The 20,000-nt window shown below is 36.5% G+C and overlaps 1 protein-coding gene across 4 annotated transcripts in view; it reads right to left on the bottom strand.

The window, feature by feature from the left end:
• The window catches only part of LOC135216336 (ubiquitin-protein ligase E3B-like), a 776,183-nt gene that overhangs the window by 106,299 nt on the left and 649,884 nt on the right, over window positions 1-20,000 (bottom strand). For all 4 annotated transcript variants that reach the window (XM_064251540.1, XM_064251539.1, XM_064251543.1 and 1 more), the window contains one exon: window positions 17,234-17,379. In XM_064251540.1, the coding sequence (XP_064107610.1) occupies window positions 17,234-17,379 (146 nt within the window). The remainder of the gene's footprint in view (window positions 1-17,233; window positions 17,380-20,000) is intronic.

The raw sequence follows: 20,000 nt of genomic DNA, 5'->3' as shown, positions 1-20,000 counted from the left end.
ACAATCGCACAAAAAATTCTGATGATTTTTGGAAAAGTGTTTTTTTTTTTTCCATAAATTCACCATAAATCGAAATACTGTGCCAGAGACTTCCAAGTCGTTTCAAAATGAAGGTAAATGATTGAATATTACTAGAATATAAGAGTTTTAGCTTACAATTGCGTTTTCGACCCATTTCGGTAGAGTCAAAGTTGACCGAAAGTTGAAATTTTTTGCACTTAACGTTATTTATATGAAAATATTTCGAAACTGATAAAAGCTACAACCATGGGTTGTTTTTTGTTGTATTGTGCATGAAATTGCGCACATTTCCATATATAAAACTTTATGTAACGGCAAATTTAAAAGGGTGTAAACATTAGGACAATCGCACGAAAAAATTTATCGGAAGAGTTATCGCACGAACGTAAGGAAAAAGTTTTTTCATAAATTCACCATAAATCGAAATATTGTGCTAGAGACGTCCAATTTGTTGCAAAATTAAGGCAAATGATTGAATATTACTATAATATAAGAATTTTAGCTACAATTGCGTTTCTCGACCATTTCGGTAGAGTCAAAGTTGACCGAAGGTTGAAATTTTTGCACTTATCGTTATTTATATGAAAATATTTCAAAACCGATAAAAGCTACAATCATGAGTATTTTTTTGTTGTATTTTACATGAAATTGCGCACATTTTCATATATAATACTTCATGTAAAGGATAATTTAAAATGGTGCAAAAATTATGTCAAAGTGACGAAATAATTTTTGAGATGTGTCACTGATACTTTTTAGTGTGATATGAAAGAAATTCGCGCTTGCGCGCCTGCGTAGCGATTGTAAACAAAACAACGCCTTGATCCGTGAACTCCCAGCATCCCCCAAGGCGCGTGATTCAAAAGTTTTCGGCTGGTAGGCCTATAAGTATTTTTCCGCGAATTTTAAAAAAAACTTTTTTGAGCCGACGTATGATACGTCCAATCGGCATACGGGAGACATTTTGACTCGACGTTTAATACGTCCAATCGGCGTAAGAGGGTTAATAACTTATGGGGGTTAAGGTTTATCCATCCGTTGGCTGTGGTAATGAGACAAGACAATTCTACTAGAGTCATCAAATTTGCCCACGGTGATGCCTCGAGGGAGTAGGGCAGTCAGTCAGTTAGAACCGAGATCTTTTGAGTGCTTGGTGCTAAGTGTTTTCTTGCCCATAATGCGGAGTCTTTCAAATGGTTGTGTATTAGCGTGTTTTTTTTCTCTTGCGCTCAGTTTGGCGGTCGGGTATTCTCCCATTTGAGGAAGTGAGTGTTATATTATTGTTTTTTTGACTTTGTGTGTGAATTATTTTAAAGAGGCAGTTAAGATTACAATAGATTTCTCTCAAAGTAGCAGGAAGTGATACGTTTTATCTTGGCGCATGTTTAGAAGAGATGCATTTGTCTTTGTTTAATACATTAGTGTGTGTATGAATGGTTTTCATACATGCAACACTGTGGTTTTGCCTGGACATAGAGCGCCCACTTGTTCTTATGCGATCAGCGCATTTTCTGCTGACCCAGATGGGTATTGCAAGGGGAGGGCGAGTGGTGGTCTGCCTCGGGGGTTACTCAAATACTATTCAGGGGGGTGTTCTATTGCTCAGAGGAGGGTGAAGCTCTTTTTTTTTAGTGGGGGGTGAACTTCTTTTTTTTTTCTTTCTTTGTGTCGGGGTATTGGGGGACGAGTTTGGCCTTGGATAAGGAAATTTCAATACCAAGGAATCAGCTGATAACGATTGGTGGATGATGAGAGATGCCCGTAGGGGTTTTTTTTAGAAAGATTTTTTCTTTCTCTTGAATGGAAAGAAATAGGAAATGAAATTCATATGGATGTGTGTAAGTTTTCCTTATGCTTTGGAAAATGCCTTTACACAATATTGGAGGGCATAATTATAAATGGGGACAGAGAGATTATTATTTTCTTTTTTTTTTAATGGAGATTTGATTGGTGTTGAGGAGATTACTTTAAAATGGTGCTGACTGGTGATGATTGGTGTTGTCAATTGGTGATGCCTGGTGTTGCTGGCTGGTGGTGATTGTTGAGTGGTGTTGTATCTGATGATACCTGTGAGTGGTGTTGATTTTGGAGTTTTGGTGTGGCAATTATGATGAATACTGGGGAATGGCAATATAATGCCCTTACTTGAGATATTTTACGGGAGAATTATTACTAAGGAGAATTATTATCATTGTCATTACTGGAGATATTTTACGAGAGGTACTTAAGTAGAATTATCATTACTTGAGACATATTTTACAAGAGATTTGAGATATTTCATGGGAGATTATTTTATGATTATTGCAGATAATTATATTACAGAGAATTATTACAATGAATTATGGGAGAAGTTTTGTGCTTAATTATTTACGGAGTTTCTATGACTTTGGAGAATGTGTCAGTGGTTCATGGGTGATGAATCTGGCTGAATATTTGGTGAATCATGCTGGATTTTGCTAATATTGGGCGAGTGCTGATATTTACTAATATCTGATGATGCTACTGATAGCTGGCGAATTCTGATACTGATAACTCTAATATTGGTGTTAATTTTTTTTATACTAACATGGGTGTTGTAATGCTATCAAGGGTGGTGATTGTTTTTTTTTGTGGATATGGGAGGAACTAACAACACATTTTTTGTTTTTCTTTTTTTATGAGTTCAGCAGAGAATTGCTTGACATCTACGTGATTCACAGGGATAGTTATCAGTGCCGTTGATTTTTCTTTTTTCCTTTTTTAGTCGTTAGCCATAGCTGACGCACGTTTTTTTATCATGGGCGAGTTTGAATTTATTTTTCTCTCCGAGCAGTTTGTGTGAATTTTTTAATATCTCAGTTCGTGACTTGGAGTCATTGTTCGGGAACGTGCTTATAATTTCAGCTGTTTGATGCTGCAGAGAGATTTATGGGAGAATTTTTGCATTTTTTGCATGTATACAACATTTTTTTTCTGGATATTTGTTCCAGAAGTTGTGGGTTTCTTGCACAATACCTTTGTTGTATTTGTGACAACTTTGCCAGAGATAGGAAACTTGGTTAAGTTTCTTTTGGCCTATGCCGTAGTGCATATGGAGAAGTCTTTGCTTAGAAACTTTGAGTTTGGAGTTTTTGTTATAATGAGTTGTGGCACATTGGTGATTTTTTCTAGAATTTCCTGGGCAATTTTATTTGCCGGTTTTTTTTGCCTTTCTCAGCAGTTATGCTAAACAGAGAGTTTATAGTTTTTGACTATAACATTGAGTTATTTTCCTGGAGAATTGGAGATATAATTTGAGATATAATATATTGGAGATATAATTTGAGATATAATATATTGGAGATATAATATATGGGGATATAATATTTTGGCCATTTGATACTTTTTATTGTGTTAAAGATATTCCACAGTCTAGGCCTATGGTGGTGAGAGCTATGTTTAGTTCAATTATTTTGCAGTCATTTTTGTTGCAAATGGAGACACCTTTATGAGGAGACATGGGGCAATATTTTTGAGTGTATCAGCTAGATGCTTTGAGTGCATTTTTTTTTGGAGATAGAGTTTCATTTTTTGATTATCCTGCTTGGAGTGTAATAATATTTTTTGGAGACTTGTTTTATTCCACGTGGAGTTATTGGTGAAATAGAGGTAAGTATTTTTTATTTGCCGAAACAGAGGTGAATATTTTTTGCTGGAGTGGTGGTTTTATTAACACGGGGTTATTGGTGAGATAGAGGGACTATGGTGTTGTGGGGTTATTAATTAAAAGGAGAAAATAATTTTATCACCGGAGTGGTATTATTATTAATGTGGTGATATATGGGGGTGGCATTAATCCTTGGGGGTGAACTTTTTTTGTAGTTATGATTTTTTTCTGGAGTTTTACGAGCCAAGAGAGGCGTTCTGTGGTTCTTTTTGGTTTCGTGACTAATTGGAGGCAAGTGGCATTACTGCATTCTGGTCCTATGGAGATGTTGCATTTTTTATATTCACCAGTGAGTTATTTTTGGCGGCATATAATTGCTGAATTGTGAGTTTACCATAGTTTTTTTTATCCCGGATAGGTGATAATTTGTTTATATAATTGAGTAATATCCTGTGAGATTTATGTCTTTGAGACAATTTTTGAGCACCTTAGTCATATACTGGAGATAATTTTGTGAAATGTGCTTACGTGGTTTCAGTATAGAACATTTTTTGAGAATCATGGGTTTCTGAAGTTGCAAGTCTGACTAGACATTTTTATGCTGCAGTCTAAGCACCTGACGTGTCCGCGGGTGGATTTTTTGCTGACAATACTGTGATGGGTCCGGTGTGATATGACTTTTCCTCCAGTGGTGATTGCTCAGAGTTTTTGCAATATCTGGAAATGTTGACCATAGCATTTCATGAATATGCACATGTAAGGGGTTGCTTTCTGGCCGTGTCCGATAGATGAAAAGTTGTGATGGCAAAATTCTGTGAATATACATATCACATTTCTGGGGAAAATGCGGGGTTATGTATCTCATGCATATATTATGTGCTTTGTGATGGGGAAAGTTCACTTATTGTTGTTATCTTCTTTTTCTTTTTTTTTCCTTTTCCTACAGGAGATGTAATTTGTCAGGGGTTGTGATTTACATAAATGGCAGTTTGATATTAAGTCTCATCGAGATTAACTATATGAGCAGTGAGGAGTTTTTGCTGTTAGACATTGGAGAGTTCTTACTGATTTTGTGGGCTGTTGTAATATCAGAGCTTGAGAGAACATTTTTCAGTGATGATTTTGGGGCTGGGCTTGTTACGTGTTTTCTTTTTTTTTTTTTTCTTAGGCTCACTGCTTTTTTCTTTTTTTTTTTTACTTGTGAAAATTTGTGAGTTTGAAACGTGATGACAGAAGTCTGTGGAGATTCTGTGAGTCTGAGTTCTGGAGTGTGTGTGTTGGTGTGTGAATTTGGCGAATTTTTTTTTTTTGTTGGAGAATTAAGTTAAGAGAACTTAATATTTTTTTTCTTTGCAGGGTTGTGATAATGACTTATGATTTAGTGGTCATATGGAGTTCCTTCACGAGTTGAAGTTAGAAATGAGTTCAGTGGTCATGTTTAATGGAGTTAATTGGGAGACATTCAGTTAGTATTTCTGAATTTTTGAGGTCATTATTTGATACAAGTATGTTCTGGGGTTGATTCTTTTTTGATTGACCGATGACTTGACTGACATACTCAAACACACCATAATCGTCGTTCCCCGACGCTAGCAAGACGCCCACCAGTCGTTGCAGAGATGTTGCTGTTGTGAGCCTACATACGAGAAGTTTCTATGAATCTACAGAGTTCTACAGCGCTTTTGGGTCTATGGGAGCCATTAGATATCTTCCGCAGGGAGACGTTTCGCCTTCCTACAGCGTGTTTCTACGAGTCTGTGCAGGCAGTTGCAGACAAAAAGGAGATTCAAGATGGAGGAAAAATTTCTACACCCAATTGTTATTGGAGATGAAGCGTGATAGAACATTACTTTGTGCTGCCAGAGACGTGCAGTTATTACTATATTTTGAGTTTTGAGCCGGCCAATGTGTTTTTTTATATGTATGAGCTGTTTTATGTGGCCTATGGCTAGGCAGGGGCTAGCCAGGATAGTGGCTGAGTTAATCTGTAAGAAGGGGGAATGTGCAGACTCATCATTTTTAACTTCCCTGGAGACTTAGTGTCCGAGTGACGAGCTTTGGGAATGCTGATGAATCTTTTTGGGATGGTGTGATTCTTACCTAAGCATATCAGTGCCACGAAAGGTGCCTTTGAAAACTGGCTGCAACCAGTTACCTGGGGCGTGGATGAAGGGTGTGAGGTTTTTCTGTAAGTATGTGCCTCTTTCATTCAGAATGGCAGGTAACTAGCCAGAACAATGGAGACAGTTGCCTTGGAGAGAAAGAGTGGATAGCTCTGCAGATGTTATATATTTATTTCTGTGTGGAGATTCCAGGCTGCAATGGGTAAGAGTTACTGTGCTTTAGCCAAAGATGTGGCTTACTGCTTTTCTGATGTTTTATAAAGATGTTCTATTTCATTTAATCTTTTGACTTTTGTCTTTACAATTGTGTATGCTCATTAGCGTGTCCGTCCTGTCTTTTAAACAGGCGGATATAGTGATGGGGGCTGTGTCCTGTGTGGAGGAAACTATATTTTGGAGAGCAGATAATTGGTGTTTGACTAATTACTGATTAAGACTATTATTTACCAGGGGGTTATTTAAGTTATCTCTAGTTGAGTTATCATTCCATTTACTTATCCTGTAGTGGAATCTGAGTTGATTGAAGGTTAGTACTTTCTACGTTGAACATTAAAACGTATATTTTTTTTGTTAGTTCCGACTCTGATTTGATGACCTAATGAAATGGAGACAGAGATGTTGCCTGAGTCAAGAGAGAGAGAGAGAGAGAGAGAGAGAGAGAGAGAGTGAGAGAGACCTTACCTTACAGACCTTACATCTTGTTCGGGTTGCCCCAGGTCCCTCAGTGTGAGGCACCTCTAATGTCTACCAGAGAGTTGCTAGTACATCTTCCGGTATATTTTGCATCTTCCAATCTTGGATGGTCTGGGATGCAGCTTAGATATTTGTTAAGCTTATTCTTAAACACATCTACGCTCACTCCTGATATATTCCTCAGATGAGCTGGCAACGCATTGAATAGACGCTGCATTATCAATGCTGGTGCATAGTGGATTAATGTCCTGTGTGCTTTCCTTATTTTTCCTGGTATAGTTTTGGGCACTAATAATCTACCTCTGCTTGCTCTTTCCAATGTTTTTAGCTCCATGATGTTTTCGGCAACTCCTTCTATCTGTTTCCATGCCTAAATTATCATGTAGCATTCTCTTCTCCTTTCTAGACTATATAATTTTAAGGATTGTAGTCTTTCCCAGTAGTCAAGGTCCTTAACTTCTTCTATTCTAGTTGTAAAGGACTTTTGTAAACTCTCTATTTGTGCAATATCCTTTCGATAGTGTGCGTACCATATCATATTGCAATATTCAAGTAGACTATGAACATATGTTTTATAAAGCATAATCATGTGTTCAGCTTTTCTTGTTTTGAAGTGCCGTAACAACATTCCCATTTTTGCTTTACATTTTGCCAATATAATTGCTATTTGATCATTGCATAACAGAGAGAGAGAGAGAGAGAGAGAGAGAGAGAGAGAGAGAGAGAGAGAGAGAGAGAGAGAGAGAGAGAGAGAGAGAGAGAGGAGAATGTGTTACCAGACTTAGTTTGCCTGCCACTTATGGCTAACATATATTATATACATATATACATACATACATAACCCCGAATAGCTCAAACCCAAATATTTAGAACTCCCCTCTAAAAATGCCCATATCTGCCTATCTTGAAAGTTTAAATACCGAATGTATACATAAAGTATCATCCTACATCAAGTATACCATTGAATTGGTTATATTAATATAAGTCATCTGAACTATTTTTACCATTAGAAATATATAAACAGCCAATAACAGAGAGAGAGAGAAAGAATAAGTCCTTACGTCAAAAGATTGAAATGAACTTCTATAGGCAAATCTTCTTTCCCTCCCATAAATACATAAATCTTTTCCAGAGAAGAGAGAAAGAGAGGACAGAACAATTATCTGTTTGCCTGTCTATCAATCCTTTTGCTGAGAGAGAGAGAGAGAGAGAGAGAGAGAGAGAGAGAGAGAGAGAGAGAGAGAGAGAGAGAGATAAAAGAAGGAAGAAATAGAAACACCAAATGTATACCTTATGTAACATCCTATATCAAATTTACCTTAAATTATTATCATATTACTGTATTAATCTTTGAGATTGTATTAATATAATTTCAAAGTAATCCTAAACATTAGGTATATACGTACATACATACATATTCTTCTAACACTTGCAGCCAAGAGAGAGAGTGAGTTACCACTATAACATGTATCTTGTGGAGAGAGAGAGATTGTCCTTAAAGTATTCAAAAGTGTGAAATGGAAAGATTACTGTATTTTAAATAATCAGACATGAATTTTGTAATTACAGTTATAGTATTATTATTGGAAAATATTAATAATAAACTTATTACATACATGTACCATAAAAATTATCTCATCTCAGTAAGAGAGAGAGAGAGAGAGAGAGAGAGAGAGAGAGAGAGAGAGAGAGAGAGAGAGAGAGAGAGAGAAATTGCATAAAAACCATTAAATTCGTTGACCATTACATGGCAGTGTTCCCTCCATTGTCACATTACTTGACATATTTGACAGCTTTCCGAGCTCCAAGCGTCTCTGGAGTTGAGAGAAGGTAGGGAAATAGATAGAGAGAAAAACGAAGGGAAGAATTTTCATTTGAAATTACAGTTACATTATTTTTTTTTTGTCAATCACAGTCCTCCAATTCGACTGGGTGGTATTTATAGTGCGCGGTTCCGGGTTGCATCCTGTCTCATTAGGAGTCCATCACTTTTCTTACTATGTGCGCCGTTTAGGATCACTCTTCTACATGAGTCATGGAGCTACTTCAACCTCTAGTTTTTCCAGATTCCTTTTCAGGGATCTTGTGATCCTGCCTAGTGTTCCTATGATTATGGGTACAATTTCCACTGGCATATCCCATATCCTTCTTATTTCTATTTTAAGGTCTTGATACTTATCCATTTTTTTCCCTTCTTTCTCTTCAACTCTGGTGTCCCATGGTATTGCGACATCAATGAGTGATACTTTATTCTTGATTTTGTCAATCGTCACGTCTGGTCTATTTGCACATATCACCCTATCTGTTCTAATACCATAGTCCCAGAGGATCTTTGCCTGATCATTTTCTATAATTCCTTCAGGTCGGTGCTCGTACCACTTATTACTGCAAAGTAGCTGGTTTTTTTTGCACAGGCTCCAGTGGAGGGCTTTTGCCACTGAACCATGCCTCTTTTTTTACTGGTACTGTGCAAGTGCCGGACATCTGCTTGCTATGTGCTTTATGGTTTCATTTTTCGTATTGCACTTCCTACATATGGGAGAAATGTTATTTCCATCTATCGTTCTTTGAACATATCTGGTTCTTAGGGCCTGATTTTGTGCTGCTGTTATCATTCCTTCAGTTTCCTTCTTGAGCTCTCCCCTCTGTAACAATTGCCATGTGTCATCGCTGGCTAGTTCTTTAGTCTGTCTCATGTATTGTCCATGCATTGGTTTGTTGTGCCAGTCCTCTGTTCCGTTTGTCATTCTCTTATCTCTGTATATTTCTGGGTCTTCGTCTACTTTTATCAGCCCTTCTTCCCATGCACTCTTGAGCCACTTGTCTTCACTGGATTTCAGATATTGCCCCAGTGCTCTATTCTCGATGTTAACGCAGTCCTCTATACTTGGTAGTCCTCTCCCTCCTTCCTTTCATGTTATGTATAGTCTGTCCGTATTTGCTCTTGGATGTAGTGCTTTGTGTATTGTCATATGTTTCCTAGTTTTCTGGTCTATGTTGCGGAGTTCTGCCTTCGTCAATTCCACTATTCCTGCGCTGTATTTTTCTTGATTTACTGGCACTGCCCATGTTGATTGTGGTGTTCTTCAATATTTCGGGCATTGAGTTTTGACTTGAGTATCGCCTTGAATCTCTGCATATATTCTTTCCTGATCGTGTCCTTCATCTCTTGGTGTTTTATATCCCCTCCTTCCATTATTCCCAGGTATTTGTATCCCGTCTCCTCTATGTGTTTGATGTTGCTCCCATTTGGTAGCTTTATCCCTTTAGTCCTTGTTACTTTGCCCTCTTGTATGTTGACTAAGGCACATTTTTCTATTCCAAACCCCATCCTGATGTCCCCAGATACAATCCTTACAGTCTGGATTAGGGTATTTATTTCCTTGATGCTTTTACCATACAGCTTGATGTCGTCCATGAACATCAGATGGTTAATTCTGTTAATATCAGGAGAGGGACCTTCCAGGGCGACTCACTGTCCCCACTACTCTTCGTAGTAGCCATGATTCGAATGACAAAAGTTCTGCAGAAGATGGATACTGGGAACCAACTCAAGAAAAGAGGCAACAGAATTATTATTATTATTATTATTATTATTATATTATTATTATTATTATTATTATTATTATTATTATTATTAACAAACACATACATCTACCATAAAAATTCTCTCATCTTAGTAAGAGAGAGGAGTTATCTTTACGTAAGTGAAATGGAATGGTTATTTTTGTATCTAAAATACTACCACATATGAATTTTGTAATTACAGTTTTATTAGCAACTGAAAATATCAATAAACATATTACATACTAGTAAAAATTCTCTCTCTCTCTCTCTCTCTCAGAGAGAGAGAGAGAGAGAGAGAGAGAGAGAGAGAGAGAGAGAGAGAGAGAGAGAGAGTGTTTATCTCTCTGTTCTCTCAGAAAATACTTCTAACACTTCATGAGAAACAGAGGGAGAGAGTTATCACTATGACATACATATCTTGTGTGGACAAAAAAGAGGAGGGAGAGAGAGAGAGCTCGAGAGAGAGAGAGAGAGAGAGAGAGAGAGAGAGAGAGAGAGAGTTATCCTTATTTAAAAGAGTGAAAGAGTGTAAGTCTAAAATACTACCACATAATATGAATTTTGTAATTACAGATATATTAATATTATTATTATTATTATTTGAAAGTATTAATAAACATATAGTACATGTACTATAAAAATTCTCGGGTCTCAGTAAAAGAGAGAGAGAGAGAGAGAGAGAGAGAGAGAGAGAGAGAGAGAGAGAGAGAGAGAGAGAGAGAGAGAGAGAGAGAGAGAGAGAGTTTATCTCTCTGTTCTCTCAGAAAATACTTCTAACACTTCCTGAGAAACAGAGGGATAGAGTTACCACTATGACATACATATTTCTTGTGTTGGCAAGAGGAGAGGAGAGAGAGAGAGAGAAGAGGAGATGAGAGAGAGATGATAGAGAGGAGAGAGAGAGAGAGAGAGAGAGAGAGAGAGAGAGAGCGTTATCCTTATTTAAAAGAGTGAAAGAGCGTATGTCTCTAAAATACTACCACATAATATGAATTTTGTAATTACAGATATATGAATATTATTATTATATTATTATTATTATTTGAAAGTATTAATAAACATATAGTACATGTACTATAAAAACTCTCGAGTCTCAGTAAGAAAGAGAGAGAGAGAGAGAGAGAGAGAGAGAGAGAGAGAGAGAGAGAGAGAGAGAGAGAGAGAGAGAGAGAGAGAGATTACATGAACACTTAGTGGCAACAACACAACAGCTCCTCCCCTCCTGTCACATTACTTCATATATTTGACAGTTTTAGTACCTGGAGTTAGAGAGAGAAGACTAGGATTTCCTTCATTCTTACATAATTTTTTAACTTTATAAAATAAAATCCTACTAATTCACTATAGTATTTTCTTTAATGAATTTATATTATTGCTTTTTACATTAATATTAACATTTGTAAATAGTACATCATTTATTTATCATACCAAAAATGTACATCTCTGTGAAAGAGAGAGAGAGAGAGAGAGAGAGAGAGAGAGAGAGAGAGAGAGAGAGAGAGAGAGAGATTATTATTTTTATTATGTACTTTCATTTATTAAACTTACTAATACCGTATTGAATAATTAATATTATTATTTGAAAATTAGTAAATAATTTCTGTATCATAAAAATGTATTCAGTCATGAAAATAACATCCAAATACACCAATTTGTGATTATTTTTGTTGGAAAACTCAGCAAATAGGCAAATTTCCCACAAATAATGGGTAGCTATGGTCCAGAGAGAAATCTGCGAATCAGTGAGTCCGTGAATCTGGAGAACACGAATGGGTGGCCCACTGTGTGTGTGTATGTGTGTATTATATATATACAGTAGTACCTCGAGATACGAAAGGCTCAACTTACGAAAAATCCAAGTTACGAAAGCCAATACAAAAAATTTTACTGCTCTACATACAAAAAGTTTTCAAGATACGAAAGGTTGTTGCTGTAAAGTCCCGAGATTCGCCCGGACCACCGAGAACAATTTTAAAACTCCCGCGCCGCCAACTGAGTAAACTCGCCACCATCCTCCCGCTCTCCCATTGGTTCTGATGCTAGTCACCCCATCCAGGTCCTGCTCTCCTATGGTCAGCATCTACCCCTTGTGCTTTAAGTATTCTATTGGTAAAAGGTTGCTGTAAATTGAAAAACTTATTCATGCAATACATTTAATAAAAAAAAACATTAGGTAAAGACAGAATAAAGAATAGAAATGAATGGTTATCATACTGTTTGGTAGTTTCAGTAGTTGAAGAGAGATAATGAAAAATTATGGCTTACTGTGTAAAAGTGATTGCTTGGCGATCGTTCGATACTAGTAAGTGCTGGATGTAAACAGACGTTTGGAAACTTTTTTTTTTTTTTTTTTTTTTTATTATAGTTAATGGTTACTTAATAATTATTTGAAATGAGTACATGCAATACATTTAATAAAAAAAATTGTGAATTAGATATCAGAAATATAAAACTAATCAGTCTGCCAACAAATACGTATTTTTTAGAATTCTTCTTCTGTTTTATTATTATGTTACGTATTACGTATCTTTCATTACAGCTGTCAGTAACTCGGTATCTCCATTAGGTAAAGATAGAATAAAGAATAGAAATGAATGGTTATTATACTGTTTGGTGGTTTCATTAGTTAAAGAGAGATATTAATGACAATTTATGGCTTACTGTGTGCTAGGAAAAATGATTGCTTGGCGCTCGTTCGATACTCGTAAGAATGTAAACAATCGATTGGAAGTTTGTTTTTTCTTTGTTTGTGTATTATAGTTAATGATGTTAATAATATGTTTGAAATGAGTACATACTGATTATTTATACATTTTATTGGCATATTCTAAGCTTTTAGTTCTTAGGTTTAGATGTCAGAATCATAGACTAGGCTACAGTAGCAACCGCTAACATAGGCTAGGCTAACATAGGCTAGGCTTATTCCTGATATATGCAGTAAAAATGAGGTTGAACATTACATGCAGTTGAATATTACTCAAGTATGTACAGTATTTTGCCTTTTTGGAGACATATTTCTTCCGTCGTAACCCTAGAACATGTGTTTTAGGCCTGGAAATATAATTTACTGGGGTGTTTTTGGAGGGCTTGGAACGGATTAGCCATTTTACATGTAAAATGTGTTCCAAGATACGAAAAACTCAATAATACGAAGGCCGTCTCTCGGAACGGATTAATTTCGTATCTCGAGGTACCACTGTACTATATACTATACTACATATATATATATATATATATATATATATATATATATATATATATATATACAGTAGTGCCTCAGGATACGAAATTAATCCATTCCTAAGTGGTCTTCGTAACCCGATTTTTTCATATCTCGAACCACATTTTACATGTAAATTGCCTAATTCGTTCCAAGCCACACAAAAACACCACAGTAAATTCTATAATAAGCTAAACTGACCAATAAACAATGAAATACAACAATTTGGACCATTCAATACCTAACGTAACTGTGACTGACGTGTAAATAAAGTGTATTAGTGTACAGTAAGTCCTCGGGTTACGCCGGTCTCGACTTACGATGTTTCGTGGTTACGAACGCGCCCCCGTAAAAAATAAAAATAAAAAAAAATAATATTTTGCGTCGTTCCGTCTTACGCGGTTTAGCGTCGTAAGCAACGGTAAACAAACAAAAAAAAACGCGAACTAGTTCCGGGCGCACGGCGGAAGAATACGCTTTGTGGGGGAGAGGACGGCGTCGCTTCGCTACGCTCATTCCTCGCCCATACGCCATTTTGGTTGTTTAATACTGCCTCTCCCTCCCTGGTGTTGTTCGTTTTTTTAACTTTTTGCTCTTTGTTATGGCTCCCAAGCGCAAGGCGGACTCTTCTGATGGTAGTGCATCGAAGAAAAGAAAGGCCATCACCATGGAAATTAAAGTGGACATTATAAAGCGATCTGAGAAGGGAGAAACGCCAACAAACATTGGCCGCTCGCTTGGCCTTAGCCGTTCGACCGTTGCTACCATTATCAAAGATAAAGAGCGCATCGTTGAACATGTGAAAGGATCTGCTTCTATGAAAGCGACAGTGATAACTAAGCAGCGTAGTGGTCTAATAATTGAAATGGAAAGGTTATTGGTGCAACTTCTGGAGGTTTTTTTTCTCTTCACTAACCTCCCCCAGTCTCTCCAGCACCGCAGCTTCCTCTCCAGTGTGCAAGCCAATCAAATTAATAAAGGTAAGGAATTGTTCTCTCGTTGTTATTGATAGGTATTTACATTAAATCATGTGGTATTTTTCAATGTTCCGACTTACGCTGAAAATCGTGTTACGACGCATCTTAAGAACGGATCAACGTCGTAACTCGAGGACCCCCTGTACATGGTACAAGAAATACTGTACGTACATGTACTTACATATGTAGTAAAATGTGGAACCTTACCTTTCGAGTGAGGCGATCTACGAAAGTGGCGACAGAGGAGGAGAACAAATGGCAGAAAACATGAATACTTAACTCTATGAAACACATTAAAAAATGGCAGAAAACATTAACACTAAACTTTACGAAACACATTAACAATGGCAGAAAACATTAACACTTAACTTTACAAAAAACTTGAAATTAAATTTCTTTTTTTTTGTCTTTTTTTATTTTATACATTTTTTTTACTTTTTTATACTTTACATTTTTTACAAAATTTCAATTTCTTCACCACTGAATGGAAGCCAGTCCGTTTATGGAATTTATCAAACCACCCATAAGAAGCCTTGAAGTCTGGGGTTGCCGTCGATGTCCCTTCTGCTCCGTCGTCTTTGGCCTGGGTAATCAGATCACCGAAAATAGCGCTGGCCTTGTGGCAGATTGCTGTCTCGGTTATTGTATGGCCAGCGATTTCTTTGTCGATTGTCTTTAATCCATACAAGAAGCAGCCTCTCCATCTCATCATGCACGTGGCTCCTCTTGTTGGACAAAATAGTCACGCCCTTGGAAGGTGTATCTGCTTTGATGGCTACCTTCTACTTAAGGATGGTGCCTATCGTCGATGGATTTCAGCCGTATTCCTTAGCGATCACACTCAACCGCATACCAGCTTCATACTTCTTAATTATCTCTATCTTAGTCTCCATAGAAAACATTCTCTTCTTTCTGTGAACTTCAGCAACATTCTTGGGACCCATGGCTAATTAAGTTAATGAAGTTCACACACAACACGATAAAGTATACAAGTAGAAAGTGAAATCACTAACACAAATTTACGTTAACTAACAAAATACATATATGTGAACGAATGAATTCTGCATGCGTACAATAACGCTGATGTGACAAAGTAGCCGAACGACGCCTTCACATAGTGGCATGATGGGATAGATGCTGACCAATAGGAGAGTAGGATCTTATGGCGGTGACTAGCATCAGGAACCAATGGGAGAGTGGGAGGATGGTGGCGAGTCTACTCAGCTGGCGGCGCTCAAGTTTTAAAATTGTTCTCGGTGGTCCGGGCGAATCTCACTTTACAGTAACACCCTTTCGTAACCTGAATCATTTCCGTATGAAGAGGCAAAAAAATCTGTCTTTGCTTTCGTAACTTGGATTTTTCGTATGTTGGGACTTCGTATGTCGAGGTTCCACTGTATATATATATATATATATATATATATATATATATATATATATATACTATATATATATATATATATATATACAGTTTAATATTGTTTGTAAGATCTCATATATACTTATAAGTGACAAAATCAATGCAACCTATTTTAGGTCCTTTGTACTTCCTATACTGGAATAATGTTTTTCGGTGTAGAAGTCTGCTTCTGCCATGGCTTTTTCTCTTTTAGATAGAGTGGTTTGTGGTGGTAGGTCTCTGTTTCCTAATAGTAGCAGTTATGACTTGGACCATCGACGGATAGTCACTTATCACTTTTTCATAAGTTGCGTTTCCACAGAGCTTTCACATTCACAATTGATCCCTGATTCCTTTTATATGCTGAGAGCAACCAAATTTGCTGAACACCCGCACCAATATGTTTTTGTATTGTAAAAGAAAATGTAAAAATTCCCGATTTCTTCTATACAATTAATAATCCTGTACCATCCATAAAATTCACAATAGAATATGAAGAAAATAATTGTAAATCATTTTTGGATGACTTAGTTATTAGAAATAACGCTAATTTTTTGTAAAGTACATAGGAAACCCACGAATAATTTGTCATACATGTATCAATTTTACTCTAACCATGCTAAACACATTAAGCTGTCAACATTTTCCAGTACATATATCTTAGAGCTCTTAGAATATGCAGTCCTGAATCTTTGGAAGATGGGTTTAAAATTACTGATAAAAATAAAAGATTCATTATGTTACCCTCCATATTTTTTAAAACTTAGTATAACTAAAACAAAAAAGACATATTACAATCCAACCAGTATTAACAAAGAACGGAAGAATATTCTTTGTATACCATTTCATCCTAATTTCATTACTGCAACGGCCATTTTAAAGACTACTGATATTAACTCAGTATTTAAATATAATAATATTTTGAGAAATAAACTAATTAAGAATAGCCCATCCAATTCAAACCACATTGTATATAGTATTCCTTGCAAAGAATGACATGAATTATATTGGACAAACATCAAAAGGACTAAAAGTGAGGTGCTTTCAGCACAAATTTGCCATTTCAAGAAGCTTAACAAATAATGGCATTTTGGATCATTGGCTTAAGACAGGCCATGCAATTAACTGGGATAATTCCTCAATGATCTACAAGGTCAATGACCACCGGAAAAGAAATCTTTTGCAGTCCATTTTTATTGAAGCCACGTCAACAAGGAATATATACCTCCACCCTGGATTATAACTTGATCCTCTTTCCTTGTCTTTTTTGCTTAAAGAACATGCTCTCCAGATTAACAAACTGTAACACCAACTCCCTTTTGTTTTTATATATAAAGCTCTGTCAACGTCTCTTGTATTCAGCGTGAATTTGAGAAGGTAGAATAATCTACAAAAGTACTTGTTGAAAGTACCAATTTTCACTCACCTTCTTACGTGGATTTGTGATACATATATATATATATATATATATATATATATATATATATATATATATGTGTGTGTGTATGTGTGTGTGTGTGTATATATACGTATATATATATATGTGTGTGTGTATATATTGTTCTAATTAAATACTTAAGTGTTTAAAAAGAACTGGATCACAATCACCTTCTAATTGTAATGAGCGTTGACTGAGGGGCCGCACAGGCTGCATCCGTCAGGCCTAATACTGATTTTTCCTTCGATACGTGTCTTCTGAAGAGTAATACACGCTCTTCATGAGGAATTATGTGAGGCATTTTACTTAACAGCACCTGAAGAAAACAAACGAACATTTAAAGACAATACATCAACAAACAGGTTAACTGTATTTTACATATAATCTACAATTTTTGTAAGAGACTGAAACTTTTGCCTTGATCTCAACTTCTCAAAATCTTTACCTTTAACACTAGAAAGTTTTTTTTAAATACCTTTATAAGAGAGAAAGGGGAAAATTCGGAAATAAATTCTGGTTTAATCATGAGGACAGCAGTAGTAAAGTATCAGCAATAATTACAATCATACGGATGAGTTACCTTCTAAACTGCTGCACACTTCATTTTACTGCTCATTCCATGGAGCAAGGAGACAATGAATCAATGAGGGCTGGGAACAGCACATTACTAAACTAATAGGTGTATAACTAAGAATCAATAAAGTACGCTCTCATTTCCAGTACACCCAGTAATCTACCTTTTATCAAGATGGAAGAGATCAGCTTTTCTGAGAACCTGATCTCTAAGCATAGTTGTGGGTTTGTACGGGATAATAATCTGCTATTCACATTGCGTTAGATTTAGGTTTTGCATAAGTCTCATAACTTCTGATGTACTCTTCTCAATAGCTGCTGATCATTTGCCCTGTCCTTACCATATGATATGCCCATTCATATGCATAGAAAACATAATAGGACAATCCAACGCCCACCCCCCCACTCCACACCTTTTCTCTCTCGTATATTGAATATCATTTTCCCTTTCCTTGCAACAAGAATGATAGGACGATTCATATGCACAGATAACATACTAGTACTCTCTCTCTCTCTCTCTCGTTTGCTGACTATCAATTACCCTTTTCTCGCCATGGATAAAATGATAAAATTTTGTTGTTTTTGCTCTCTCATGTCTTGACTAGCATTTTACCCTTCGCAGTTTATCTTAACCAACAGAGTTTATCTTAACCAACAGAGGCCTACTTCCTCCTACAGGGTTCAAGATCCTTAGGGAAACAGTGTATGCTACTCTTTCCACCACAGGCATTGTTTATAGCAATTTACAGAATCCATAAAGAGTACCTAGTATCACCATGAAAGTCACGTGATGTGCCATGAAAACATTAATACTTATCACAACACCTGTTGCTTGAAAAACTGAAAAAGGCACTAGTATGGTTTGCTACCGAGCAAATGGTTACCAAGGCTGATACAACCTCTGTATCAGCCTTGGATTTCACATGATGTCATGCACAGAACTGAATTCCATCATGCCTATGACATTCCAGTAGTTGATCTTTTTCCAAGAGAATGATTTTATTTTCCAAGACACCGATGATTTCATTTTCCAAGACACGATGATTTTATCAATACCAACAGAAAAGCCAATCAGTCACGTCCCATCACTTTCAACCTGCGCAGACATCACATGTGTGAAGTGCATGGAGAGCTGAATACTGCAACTTAAACATTTGAAAGATTTTACAGGTAATGAGTATGAAGACAGACATGCTAGTATGCCTTTAGCAGAGGTGGAAGCAGTAAACCATGTGGTGATGCACTATGCTTTTTTTTCTTTATTCTTTATCCATATTTGCTCTCAAGACAAAGCTTGGGATTTTGAACAAGTCTCAGGAATGATGGTATCCTTCTGCACACGGTCACCCAAAGTATGACTTATAAGCTCCAAGAATAAATGTGATGCCTACCTACAAGATGTAGGCAGGCAGTAAGAATATGAGGTAGGTGGATCATGTCTCATTCTAACTTTCAGGGAGTTAATTACGTCTCCTTTTTGGTAGGCGTAATGGTTTATGGTACAAAACTGAAGTTCATGCATCTGCAAGGCACTGCTGACTTCAAGGTCTAAGGAAGTTTGTTCTTCCAGTTTAATTACAAATATAGTCTTTCTAACTGTTAGAGTTCATGCAAAACTTTGGAACATCCAAAGAGGAGCATCAATGAATTTACAAGGAGGTCAAGTAGCATGACTTCTCAAGTTTGAAATCTACAATAATGAGTCGAAGAAGACACTTTAGTAAGCAGGACAAGTATGCTTTTTGTTTTGCAATTGCCTCAGGAATGAATAGGCTCAAACATGAGGTGAGTGTAGGTGAGCATTTTCAAGCCATGGGCATGGTATTGCTTAAAGAGAAGACCATGCATCCTACCAATACCGAATTGGGTGCTGGAAAACATCACAGAAGGTGTATGTTTGGCTTTAACATATGACAGCAGGGTATAGGACATGCACTAAATAAGAAGGTTCTGGGAAGAAGTGATGATGGTATTGGAGGTATTAGTTTTTTGTTGAAATTCACCAGAGTAGGCATGAATATTTTGCTCACGGATATGTACTGTTTCTTGTCCAAGTACATCTAATACTACAACTGGATCACCAAGGCTCAGACCATTACATGTTAATGCAAACCTTGGTAATCTTGGGTAGATTCAATTAATTTTCATAAGTTCCACAAGCTTTGGGCATGTTATGTGGTATGTTAGAAATGTAATGTTTCAAAAGTATCATTTTTCCTTTATAAATTTTGCTGGTAACTGAGCATACATTAGACGTTAGGATTTGATCCATAATGTTAAATTTATACTTTGGATTTTATTACCTTCAGAAAGGTGACATAATATGAGGTTATAAGGGCTTTTGCACACTATCTGACCATCATG

The sequence above is a fragment of the Macrobrachium nipponense genome, chromosome 6 (assembly GCF_015104395.2).
Source record: "Macrobrachium nipponense isolate FS-2020 chromosome 6, ASM1510439v2, whole genome shotgun sequence".
In the NCBI taxonomy this organism is placed as follows: domain Eukaryota; kingdom Metazoa; phylum Arthropoda; class Malacostraca; order Decapoda; family Palaemonidae; genus Macrobrachium; species Macrobrachium nipponense.
Note: the sequence above shows the minus strand (reverse complement) of the source record. Positions and strands in the feature narration are given on the sequence as shown.